The sequence below is a fragment of the Macaca nemestrina genome, chromosome 17, assembly GCF_043159975.1.
Source record: "Macaca nemestrina isolate mMacNem1 chromosome 17, mMacNem.hap1, whole genome shotgun sequence".
Lineage (NCBI taxonomy): Eukaryota > Metazoa > Chordata > Mammalia > Primates > Cercopithecidae > Macaca > Macaca nemestrina.
Genome location: NC_092141.1, coordinates 58,500,049 through 58,513,014, shown reverse-complemented (window position 1 = coordinate 58,513,014; position 12,966 = coordinate 58,500,049). Strand labels below are relative to the sequence as shown.

The following is a 12,966-nucleotide window of genomic DNA, read 5'->3' as shown; positions in this document are numbered from 1 at the left end:
ACATTGTCAACAGTTTGGGACACGTTATCCTTTCCTTCCTTTTACACATATCTAAACATACATGTATGCATGTGTTTAACATAGATGAGGTGATACAGCTACTGTAAAAGGCCTTTGCAGACACTGAACTCCTGTTCTGTAATGAATTAGTCAGTTGCCGGGGACAGATGCTCAACACCTGGGTACAGCGACCATGCTGTAGGCTGTGCTCTGTGCTGGGCTAGGGGAGGATCAGATAGAGATCCTGTATAGTCCTCGATATACAGGACTATAGGCCACGGAGGAGAGGATGGAAACTGGAGGCAGAGCAGTGTTGTTGTGGGGTTGAAGCAGAGACAGTCAGAGGGAAGGCATGAATGACACATCAAGGCCGCAAGTCTTGGGTCCTTGGAAGTGGGGAAGACAGTGATGTCTCGTGGTGGGAGTGAGGCTGGCTGGGAGGACTCATCTGAAAATGGATGAGTTCAGAGACAGGCAGGACTGAGTTGGGGATTCCATGGCCCTGACCCCAAACTCCTTCTCCCTCCATCAGCGCTTCTATGTAGCCACATCACGGCAACTGAAACGGCTGGAATCAGTCAGCCGCTCACCTATCTACTCCCACTTTTCGGAGACAGTGACTGGTGCCAGTGTCATCCGGGCCTACAACCGCAGCCGGGACTTTGAGGCCATCAATGATACTAAGGTGGATGCCAACCAGAAAAGCTGCTACCCCTACATCATCTCCAACCGGTCAGAAGCCGCCTCCCTCACTCCCTGATCCTCCAGGAATTCCCAGCAGGCTCTCTGGTGTTCAGCGTCCTTGTCCCTCCTTTCCTCTAAGCAGAAAACTGGCCCCTCCCTGCCCCTGCCCCATTTCCTCCTCATCTGATCCCTCACAGGTGGCTGAGCGTCGGAGTGGAGTTTGTGGGGAACTGTGTGGTGCTCTTTGCTGCACTATTTGCTGTCATTGGGAGGAGCAGCCTGAACCCGGGGCTGGTGGGCCTTTCCGTGTCCTACTCCTTGCAGGTATGAATGACCTGGACTCCATGGCAGGGCCACCAGTGGGACAGATACCACACAGGTGTTCCAGGCATCTCCCGAGTGCCCCTCCCTGCTCAGTATGGGCACCAGCCACAGGGTCTGCTCTCAGGGACTGTGTGAGAAAAAAAAAAGAAAAAAGAAAAAAAAATCACTGAGTTGACAAGTTTATAACCACACACAACAGCTGGATGTTCCTGCTTTCCTTCCCCAAGAAGCCCATGTTCTCATATTCAGAAATAATTCTTTTGAATAATCTCTGTCCTCAAACCCCACATCTCCCTCCTGCTCAGCCGTCGACCTTGCCTGACACCTCACACGCCAGCTGGAGAGACCCCCGGCAGCAGGCCATCGTGCTTCAGGCTAAGCAGGTCTTTGTGGCTGGAGGAACAAAAGGTTTTAAAAGCCCAGAAGGGGGGGACTGGCCGCAGTGGCTCACACCTGTAATCCCAGCACTTTGGGAGGCTGAGATGGGTGGATCACCTGAGGCCTCGAGTTCCAGACCAGCCTGGCCAACATGGTGAAACCTCATCTTTACTTAAATACAAAAATTAGCCAGCCATGGTGGCAGGCATCTGTAATCCCAGCTACTCGGGAGGCTGAGGCAGGAGAATCACTTGAACCTGGGAGGCAGAGGTTGCAGTGAGCCAAGATCATGCCACTGTACTCCAGCCTGGGTGACAGAGCGAGACTCCATCTCAAGAGGAAAAAAAAAAAAAGTGCAGAGGAGTTTTCTTGCTTTGGGGTGTTGTAGAAATGATCTTGGAGCTTAGCCCCAAAGGACAAACAGAATTTGTCTTGTCTCTGGGCAAGTTGTAGGCTCATGTGACAGGTCAGGACAGTGTAGGGCTGGCATACCCCTCACATTCACATGCTTGCAGAGAAAGTACACAGACGAGGTGACTGAAGCCTGGGTTGCAGGTCAGGCAGGTCATCCTGATGCCAGCTTGTACTGTCAAAGAGTCACCTAAATGCAAATGGAATTTTTGCAAAGCAGATCACATTGTTAATACCTCAGGTGGCTCAAATCTTGAACGCGCTGGCAAACAAAAAGCAATCCAGAAAGGTCAGTTTTCACAAGCGTCAGTGTGCATATGAATCAACTTGTTAAAATGTACATTTTGATTCAGTAGACCTAGGATGGGGCTCAGGACTCTGCATTTTGATCAAGACTCCTTGGTACGCAAAGTGTGGTCCATGGGCCAGTTGCATCAGCGTTCTCTGGGCGCTTGTTAGAAATGAAGAATCTCAGGTCCCAAGTCCCACCTCAGACTACGGAATCCGGCGTTGCATTTTAACAAGATTCTCTGGGAAGTCTTATACTATTAAAGTTTGAGAAACAGCAGACGAGGTGGTCCTTGGTTAATTCTGCACTGTCATCCATGGGCTAGGATCCCATTGATGGGCACATGATCCAGGAGTCTGAACTCCTCCCAAAGCCATTGTGGTGGGGAGGGGAGATCCCACACCTATAACCCGGTCTCTTTGGCCAGGTGACATTTGCTCTGAATTGGATGATACGAATGATGTCAGATTTGGAGTCTAACATCGTGGCTGTGGAGAGGGTCAAGGAGTACTCCAAGACAGAGACAGAGGTGGGTACTGGGATGAGCCTGGGACGGGGGAATCTGAAGTAGCTGGGGAAGAAAGCTTGGTGGCCCTCCCTCCCTAAACCTCAGGGCCAGCTGTGTATGCGACTCTTCATTCATTTATCCATTCACTCCTTACTGAGCATCAACCACCGCTCTGTGCTAGGAGGTGCAGAGAGATCAGAGTTGAGCAAGATGGTGTTTGCCCTCAGGTGATTCTGATTTGGTGGGAGGGGTAAGACCTATTGCAGGGCTTTGCAATGGATGACCAGAGCTCTGGTGTGGTGCACCCGGAGTGGGCAGATGAGGGAGATCCTTCGGCTAGGGTGACCAGGGCAGATGAGCTTAGATGAGAAGGATGGACAGGCCTTGATAGACTAGGTAAGATGGTGGGGTGGGCAGTGGGAAGGTGAGCATTCCAGCCAAACAGACCAGCCTGGGCAAAGTGGAGGTGGGGCAGCATGCCCTTTGTTGGGGAAAAGGAGTTGTCCCCTACTAGGGGTTCCAGACTTTTCTCCACCGCCCCCTCTCATGGTCACACCTCAGACCTCTTCATGCCCAGAAGCTGTAGCATCGGTGTCAAGTATCCCAACTTTGGCCCACGCTCCTATCCCTCCTTGTTCTCATGTTCCAAGTCCCCCTCTGTCACAGCAGTCTGCCTTCACTGGGATCCCCAATCCCGTGACCCCCCTTTGTGTCTCTGTCCATCAGCTTCTCTGCCTTCACCTCCCTCCCCGGCCAGCCTAGAGTCTATGCTCCACCAACACAAATGCTTTCACCTGCCTCACCCTTCTCTCTCAGTTGTACTCACCTCCAAAACCCCACCCCCGCTGAGCCCACCAATCTGCCTTCTTCAAGCCTGCACCGAGCACTTAAAACCTTGCAGGAGACCAGGTGCAGTGGCTCATGCCTGTAATTCCAGCACTTGGGGAGGCCAAGGTGGATGGATCACTTGAGGTCAGGAGTTCAAAACCAGACTGGCCAACATGGTGAAACCCCATCTCTACTAAAAATACAAAAAAATAGCCAGGCGTGGTGGTACATACCTGTATTCCCAGCTACTTGGGAGTCTGAGGCAGGAGAATCACTTGAACCCAGGCGGTGGAGGTTGCAGTGAGCCAAGATTGCGCTAGTACACCCCAGCCTGGATGACAAGAGTGAGACTCTGTCTAAAAAAAAAAAAAAAAAAAGCCTTGCAGGAGAAAAATCACTGAGTTGACAAGTATATAACCACACACCACGGCTGCATGTTCCTACTTTGCTTCCCCAAGAAGCCCGTGTTCTCACGTTCAGAAAAACATCTTTTGAATAATCTCTGTCCTCAAACCCCACATCTCCTTCCTGCTCAGCCGTCGACCTTTCCTTTCCTGACACCTCCATGAAAAAGTAGGTTCTAAGATGTGAACTCCCTCAACCTTCCTGGCGCTCGGTCTTTAAATCCGCCTGTGTCTCCTTCACTGTCTTCTTCTTTTCACTTTTAGCAGGAATCATCCCTTCCTGTTTCAAAGTCCAGCCCCTCCATTTCTTCCCATGGCTGCTTAAGGACCTGGCTTCCTCAGTCCCACCCTCCATCTCCTGTCATTCTTGCTCCCTCTGTTGGACACTTCCCATCCACATGCAAAAATATTCCATCGCATCTTCCATTCCAGACACACACGCAAACCCTCCCCCCTGCACTCCACTGCCCCATTTCTCTGTTCTCCTCTGTCGTGAAGCATGGTTTAAAGTATGGTCTCCACAAGCTCCATCCACTTCCTCATCAGCCTTGATCTCATCTGCCTCCTGCAGTCCTCTTTCTGGCCCTCGCTCCACAGAGACAGCTCCTCCAGTGACCTTCCTGGTTCCAAATCCAGGGGATGCTTTTCTGTTCTCATCTAATTCAACCTCTTAGCAACGTCCCAATAAAATGACCTCTCCCTTCTTCTTGGAGTCCTTGTGGATTCTGTGGCCTGCATTGCACCTGCCAGTCCACCTGCCTGACCCCAGCCTGGCTTCCCCAGGCATCACCCTCCAGCCCTTCACCCCTCACTCTCTGGGAGCTTCCAGTTCCCCCGCTTCATGTCTAGCAGCCCCGTTACTGCAGGGATACCCGTGCTCCTGTCTCTGTATCCTATACATGTCTGCCCTCCACCCCACGGCCCGTTCTCTTCTCCAGTGCCTCCTCGCGAGACCAGTCTGCGCCTGCTGCTCTGCTTTTTCACCTCTGGCCACGAGGAGAACCTGCCTCGAAGCAGGGCTGGCTCCACGGGAACATAGCCTGAGCAGTCGCAGGGTCTCCATTCCCAGAAGAGCTGCGCGTTTAGAGTAATGCTCTGCCGTCAGCGCCTTGACATTCTCCATCATTCTTCAACAAGAAGCCTCAGGTTTTCATTTTGCACTGGGCCTCCCAAGTTATGTAGCCAGTCCTATCTCAAAGCCACCATCATCTTATGCCCTGCTAGTCTATTCTGCTTGTAGCAGCCAAGAGATTTAAAAAAAAAAAAAAAAAAATCAGATCACGTCATTCTCTGTGTACAGCCCTCTAATGGCTTTGCATCTTAATCAGAGTTTAAAAAAAAAAAACAACCAAAAAAAAAAACATAGTGCTTACAATGGCCTGCAAGGCCCTACATGATGGGGCCACCACTGCCTCAGCCTCTTACCTCTCGCCTTTGCTGCTGTGCTCCAGAACACACCTAGAGCCATTTATGCCTGCTGTTTCCTCTGCCCGGCATGCCCTCCCTCCTGATATCCACTTGGCTTCTTCCCTCACCTCCTTCAGGTCTTTACTACAGTCTTTGCCTCCTCCAGGAAGCCTTCCCTGACCACCTTGGATAAAGCAGCAACACTAAGCACTTCTTGGCCCCTAGCACTCATCACTTCTTACATTGTATAGATTTGCTTATCTGTTTGTTGATTATATGCCTCCCTCTACTAGAACGTAAGTCTCATGAGGGTGAGGACTGTTTCAATGGGGATACCATTGTATCCCCACTGCCTGGCACTGGGCTGCCACCCTGTAACAATGAATGGGTAAAGGTAATAAGAGGGGGAGTTAGGGCAGGCAGGGAGGGCACTTCAAGGAATATAAGGTGTGGCACAGTGGCTCACACCTGTATTCCCAGGACTTTGGGAATCCTCCTAGGCAAGAGGATCTCTGGAGGCTAGGAGTTCGAGACCAGTCTGGTCAACACAGCAAGACACAGTCTCTTCAGCGTTTCTCTTTAAAACATTAGCCAGGTATGCTGACACAGGCCTGTAGTCCTATCTACTCAGGAGGCTGAGGCAGGAGGATGGCTTGAGCCCAGGAAGTCAAGGTTGCAGTGAGCTGTGATCGCACCACTGCACTCCAGCCTGAGTGACAGAATAAGGACTTGTCACAGAACAAAACAAGTTAGCCAGGCATGGTGGCATGTGCCTGTTGTAGTCCTAGCTACTAGGGAGGCTGAGGGAGGAGAATCACTGGAACCCAGGAGTTCAAGGCTGCAATGAACCATGATTGAGACCCTGTCTCTCAAAAATTAAAAAAGGAACACAGGCAAGCAGGGTGACTGGGAGGGGAAGGACAGGGGAGTGTTGGAGTAGATTTGTGGAGAATAAAGTTAGAGGGATAAAGGGGTCATTGAACACAAGGCTGAGCTATAGGGGTGCCAAGGACCCTCCCAGGGACCATAGTCGGGGAGGATTGAGGGGTCCTGGGGGAGAGAGACTGAAAGGTGAGAGAGGGCTGCACTGGGCAGGAGCTAATGCAACCCCATCTGCCCCTCCTGCCAGGCACCCTGGGTGGTGGAAGGCAGCCGCCCTCCCAAAGGTTGGCCCCCACGTGGGGAGGTGGAGTTCCGGAATTATTCTGTGCGCTACCGGCCGGGCCTAGATCTGGTGCTGAGAGACCTGAGTCTGCAAGTGCACGGTGGCGAGAAGGTACGTGTGTGATGGGCGGACCTGCATGTGTGTTCATGCCTGTGGACATGGCCACAGCCCTTGTGGGGAGCTTGGGTCTTTTGAGAGAGCAAGTGCTCCAGTCAGATGTTTGTTCGACCTCCAGGGGAGTCCTGGAGATGCGCCTGTGACCTCTCAGCTTCCCCCTGAGAGCCCTTTTCCTTCCCGTCCAGGTGGGGATTGTGGGCCGCACTGGGGCTGGCAAGTCCTCCATGACCCTCTGCCTGTTCCGCATCCTGGAGGCGGCAAAGGGTGAAATCCTCATCGATGGCCTCAATGTGGCAGGCATCGGCCTCCATGACCTGCGCTCTCAGCTGACCATCATCCCGCAGGTACGAGCCTGGCATGGACTGGCCACACTCACCAACGGCCCTGGAGGCAGGCCCCACCCTGTTCTGTAGCTTGAGGATGGAGACTGGGACCCCAGTATCAGAGGCTTCAGCAGGTGGGGAGGGACAGACAGCACAGAGCAGAGCCACCAATGAGCCACCCTCAGATCTGGAAAGCTCAGACTTGCTCTGCCTAGTCAGGCCCTGTCCTTTGACCTCCTGGGCCAGCACATGGGGAAGGACCCCTCCAAGAACCCCATCCCCTGAGACTCTGTCCCGGTCTCTTTACCAGCTCTAATTACATTTCACTTTTTCTGTCTTCTCTGGGATGTTTTTTTAATGCCGAGTGGACACTCTGGAGTCAGATTAGTGGATCTGGTTCCCGCCTCAGCAGAGGTCTTCGTGATTGGCAAAGCTGAGGTTTATCACTCCCCCACAGGCAATTTTCTATCTCTTTGGCCATTGTCTCCTCTGGGGAGCTGGGGACAGAGTAGGAGTGCTGCCACCTTAATCCCTCTCTTCCTCCCTGGACCTGGGGCCCATGGCTCCTTATAGTGCCTAAGCTGCCTGCCTCTGAGGCCACGTTGTATCCCCAGGACCCCATCCTGTTCTCGGGGACCCTGCGCATGAACCTGGACCCCTTTGGCAGATACTCAGAGGAAGACATTTGGCAGGCCTTGGAGCTGTCCCACCTGCACACGTTTGTGAGCTCCCAGCCGGCAGGCCTGGACTTCCAGTGCTCTGAGGGCGGGGAGAATCTCAGGTAAACACTGGGAGTGGAGAGGTCAGGAACTGCAGCCCTCCCCGGGGAACCCTGGCAGATGCTGGGAAACCTGACACCAATGACACAGAGATGAGGCCAGCCAGGATGTGCACAGGGCTGTCCTTTTGTATTGAGCATATTCTGTGTGCCCGGCACGGTGTATTGTCCCGCCGACTCCTCACACAAGCCCCAGCGGTGGTCCGTGATCCCACTTCACCGATCAGGAAACTGAGGCTCAGAGATGGTAAACCTAAGTTGCACAGCTGGGAGAAGGCAGGTCTGGGATTTGAACCAGCTCTGGGAGAACCAGTTCAGTGAGGTTGTCGAGGCTGTGCTTGGGCTGGGGAGCATGGTTCTGGATGGAACCCATGGAGCAGGTGAGAAGAAGCCCTTTTCCCTCCAGAGCTTTCTTATAGCCCCAGATTTTATGTCCTCAGCCACTGGGCTATGTATCGGAGGGGCCAGTAGTCACCTCTTACTGAGTCTAAAGGTTGGAGATACCTATACCTGTGCTAGCTGTGTGATTTGGGGCAAGTTGCTTAACCTCTCTGTGCCTGCTTTTCTTTCACTCTAAAAGGCAGATAATAACAGTCCATACCTCTGCATTATGCTGCCCAATAAAAACAATGCAAGCCATGCATACGTAACTAATGTTTTTTTCTCATAGCCACACTTTTTAAAAAGGAAAAACAAGTGAAATAAACTATAATACTATATTTTATTTAGCCCAGTATATCTAAAATATTATTTCAACACATTATTGATATAAAAGTATTGGAAATATTTTGCGTTTTTTTCATACAAGTTTGAAATCCAGTGTGTATTTCACATTTACGGAATGTCTCAATTTGGACTAGTCACATTTCAAATGCTAATAGCCACATGGGGCCAGTGGCTACCATCTGGACAGAGCAGTGTTAGGGTCAGTGTGATGACAGGAAAAGCGCTTCGCTTGGATGCGCTCCTGTGAAATGTCAGCTCTTCCCCTCCTCCCTTCCCTCCCTCTTCTCCTCCTCCTCCTCCCTATTTTCATTTTTATATTCAGTCCATACTCATGCAGCCTCCCCAGACCTCAAAAACTAAAACAAGGCCGGGCACAGTGGCTCACGCCTGTAATCCCAGCACTTTGGGAGGCCAAGGCAGGCGGATCACTTGAGGGCAGGAGTTCAAGTCCAGCCTGGCCAACATGGTGAAACCCTGTCTCTACTAAACACACAAATTAGCTAGGTGTGGTGGTGGGCACCAGCTATTTGAGATGCCGAGGCAGGAGAATCGCTTGAACCTTGGAGGCAAAGGTTGCAGTGAGCCAAGATCTTGCCACTGCACTCTAGTCTAGGCGACCGAGCAAGACTTGGTCTCAAGAAAAAAATAAACAAAACTTTACATTTGCCCAGCACTGAACAATATTGAAAGCACTCTGGCCTCCATTTTCTCCTTTAATCTTTACCGTGGTCCTGTGGGCCAGAAACGAGGCTCCACAGTTTGAAATTATTTCCCCGCAGCAGCTCAGCTGGTAAGAGGCAGAGCGGGGACTCTGGCTCTGTCCCAAACCTTTCCTTGCTATATCAGTCACCTCCCTCACCTGGACAACTGGTGGGACTCCCTTGCCACCCAGGCAGCCCTTAAGACTAAATGGGCATCGTAACTGGCTCTCACTTCATAACCACGTGGGGATGGCTGGTGGACAAACATGGTCTCTCCAGACCCTGTGCCCCATGACTATCTCTTGCTTGATCCATTCTTCTCACCTGCTTGCTCTTAACACTTCCCCCAGAGCATGCCCCACCCTGACACATGCCAGGATCAAAGACAGAAAGCAGCTCCCCTCCTCCCTCACTGAGCTTGTAGCCACTTTAAGTATAACCTGTGTCCTGTGCCAGTTCCACCATAAATCAGCCCTGAGTTCTATCCGGCGGCTCATTCTGCTGCCAAAACCTTCATTAGTTGCGGGAATGGGCCAGGGAAAGAGGCTGGACTTTACTCCGGCTGTGGTGACTCACGCCTTTGGGAAGGGCTGAGGTATTTGTCCTTGGATGTGCGGATGCTGCGGCCTCTGTGGTTGGGAACACAGCCTCATTTTGTCTGCTGGCTCTGGCTTCCACGGCAGGAGGCTGAAGGCGTGTGTCCTGCCCCTCCTTTACCTCCTCAGTGACCAGACGCAAAGAGTCCCCGGGTCTTCCGCTGCCCTGCCCTTTTCTTGTCCCTGAAGCAGAGCCCTGGTCTGTATCCCCTATGGGGTGGGAGGTGACTGCCTGAATTGTGTGATATTAGGCTCAGCAAGATGGCATCATGTGGCCTATTTGCAAATATCCGAGAAGAGCCATGCAAGCATGTTCTTACTAAGGTGTAAATGACTGATAGAGTGAAGCAGAGAAACATCACGACACTAGTTGAAAAGCAAGGATGGGGAAGAAAGCACCGAGAGAGGAGGCCAAGGGTGCCAAGAGCAGACCAGGGATTTCACAATGCCTTTTAGCACTGGCTCGTTCCCCAAGCCCCTCATTATCCCAATGGTGTCCAGACCTCTGCTCCGTTCCAGAGGGCTGGGCTGTGGCAGAAATGGGAAAAGTCAGACAGAAAACCAGTCCTGAGCTGCTGAGGAGTGAAACAGGTCTGGGAATGAGGCCTGGAGGCAGGTGGGAGGCCCCTAGCTGGAAATGCCTACCTTCTCCACTCCCAGCGTGGGCCAGAGGCAGCTCGTGTGCCTGGCCCGAGCCCTGCTCCGCAAGAGCCGCATCCTGGTTTTAGACGAGGCCACAGCTGCCATCGACCTCGAGACTGACAACCTCATCCAGGCTACCATCCGCACCCAGTTTGATACCTGCACTGTCTTGACCATCGCACACCGGCTTAACACTATCATGGACTACACCAGGTGGGACATGGAAACCCGAGCAATGGGGAACTGGTGGGGCCACCTGGGGCATCAGGAGTGGGCAGGGCAGATTAGGATTATCGAACAAGGGAATGTTCCTGGGATTGCTAGGGCATGGTGGGCAGAGCAGAGTTTCCCGAGATCTAGATAAGGGGCAGACCAGAGTGGGGTGGCCTGGGCTCAGGGGTGGGGTATACAATGACATTTTCATTTATTTTTCTTCTTTTTTTTTTTTTTTTTTTTTTGAGACAGAGTTTTGCTCTATTGCCTAGGCTGGAGTGCAGTGGCTCACTGCAACCTCAGGCATGCACTACCACAGCCGGCTAATTTTTGTATTTTTAGTAGAGATGGTTTCACCATGTTGGCCAGGCTGGTCTCGAACTGCTGACCACAAGTGATCCACTTGCCAAAGTGCTAGGATTACAGGTGTGAGTCACCACGCCCAGCACCAACAATAACATTTTCTAACACATGGGGAAGGGCACACTGGGCTCCACAGGCACTGCATTTGTGCGCAGGCCACTTGCATCCTGCCTCCTCCGTGAGGCGATGTAAAGGGAACTGGAGGCTTCATGCTGAGTCTCATCACTTCCTGAGAAACCTGCTGGCAGAGTGCCTGCATGTCCCTCACCTCATTGGTGTCTCACAGCCACTCTGGTTGTAGATAAGCAGCAGCTCAGGTAGCAGCTGGACCCTGACAGCACCATGAGGAGCTGAGCCTTGTGGGGAGAGCACTGTGTCTGAGCCAGAGGGTTCAGAGTCTCAGGCTGCTGTGTGACCCTGGGCAATTTGCAAAACTTTCTGAGCCTGTTTCAAATGAAAATGATGCTTCGTGGGATTGTCGTAGTCAATGAAGTCTGGGCACAGTGGCTCACATCTGTAAACCCAGCACTTTGGGAGGCCGAGGCAGGCGGATCATTTGCGGTCATAAGTTCAAGACCAGCCAGGTCAACATGGTGAAACCCCATCTCCACTAAAACTACAAACATTAGCCTCACATCGTGGCAGGGACCTGTAGTCCCATCTGCTCAGGAGGGTGAGGCAGGAGAATCACTTGAACCCAGGAGGCAGAGGTTACGCCACTGCACTCTAGCCTGGGTGCAGAGCCAGACTCTGTCTCAAAAAAGCCAAAAGTCAATGAAAGGTATTTAAACTGCAGGTGATCCTGAGAAATGACAGTGTCCTCCCCAGCCCCTTGCTCTAATTCTTGCACTAGGCCCTCCAAGGATGAGGGAAGGGGCCATGCCCTCAGAAGCTTGTGGCTTCCTTGGAGAGGCAGACCACTCCCTCACTGTGCCAGATGTCAAGGTGTGGTGCTGGAGGTTGAGGAGAGAGGGCTGGGTGACTCAGAAGCCTCACGGGAGTGAACTGGCCCTGGCCTGGCAGGCTGCGCTCCCTAGAAACTAGAAGGGAAGAGGAGGCAGGAGGCTCAGAGAAGTTTCTTTTGAAGGAGTATAGTGGGAATAACCCAACAGGCCTTCATTTACTCAAGAAACACTTGCAGGATGGTGGGGTGGGGAGGGTGCCATGGACAGGGCAATGGGTCAGATCTTGTCTCTCTTGGAAGTGCCCCCATGTAGCCAGCAGTGTCTTGGGAGCCAAGCTGAGAATGCCTGATGCTACCCTCTGTCTGTTCCATCCCTCTCCTACCCTTACCCGCTACTCCCATTTAGGACCCCACTGGAAGAAGGGAGGGTGGGCAGCAAGTGCTGAGCCCTGGGTTTGGAGGAGGGACAGGGCTGGCCTCAGAGGACCTGTTCTCAGGCCTAACCAAAACTGTTTCATTCACCAGCAGCCCTAGGGTGGGGAGCTTGGATAGACCTTGGAGGTTGGGAGTTCATTCATTCTAGTGGAACAAGCAGAAATTAATCAAATAATGACGTGTAAATAGGACCCACAGGAAGGAAGCAAAGGCCTGTGTGTGCAGGCCAGAAAAAGGCTATCCACACAGGGTGGCCAGTGCACTTTCTCCTCTAAGGAAGGGATGCACCAGCCAAGCCTGAAAGAATGAGTTGGAGGATGGAGGTGAGGCAACAAGGTAGGGAGCGAGCTGAAAATTGCAGGCAAAGGATACAACACATGCCCCAAGGCAGGAGGGTACCGGAGGCTGGAGTGCATGGGAGGGAGGCAGTAGAACCAAGATGGGGGTGGAGAACAGGCTGCACTGTGCTGCACTTTGAGGACCATGGAAGAGCATTCAGTCCTTACCCAAGAGCAATCAAAAGCCACTGAAGACCTTGATTTTGGATTGGGGTTGGGATTGGGGGGCAGTGGCCAGGCAGTGATGTCACAGACACAGTCCTTCTCAGGACACATGTGGGAGAGCCCAGTAGGCTGAGAATCAGAATGCAGTCAGCCCCCTCCCATGGAGGAGCACTTCTCCAGGCTGGGGAGAGCCCTTTCCCCTCCTGCTGTACCCTGGTGGAGCCAGCCCACTGGCCTTGTACCAGGTGCACCCGGTGAGTGGTTGGT

The 12,966-nt window shown here is 52.5% G+C and overlaps 1 protein-coding gene across 2 annotated transcripts in view; it reads left to right on the top strand.

The window, feature by feature from the left end:
* Positions 1–12,966, top strand: part of LOC105472391 (ATP binding cassette subfamily C member 3) — a 56,587-nt gene that overhangs the window by 42,460 nt on the left and 1,161 nt on the right. The window contains exons 24-30 of one of the 2 annotated variants that reach the window (XM_011725591.3): positions 533–732; positions 882–1,008; positions 2,514–2,615; positions 6,363–6,509; positions 6,701–6,859; positions 7,453–7,619; positions 10,300–10,494. In XM_011725591.3, the coding sequence (XP_011723893.2) occupies positions 533–732; positions 882–1,008; positions 2,514–2,615; positions 6,363–6,509; positions 6,701–6,859; positions 7,453–7,619; positions 10,300–10,494 (1,097 nt within the window). Of the gene's footprint in view, positions 1–532; positions 733–881; positions 1,009–2,513; positions 2,616–4,764; positions 4,973–6,362; positions 6,510–6,700; positions 6,860–7,452; positions 7,620–10,299; positions 10,495–12,966 lie in introns of those variants that run through there. The other variant, XR_981555.2, reaches the window with a different exon arrangement.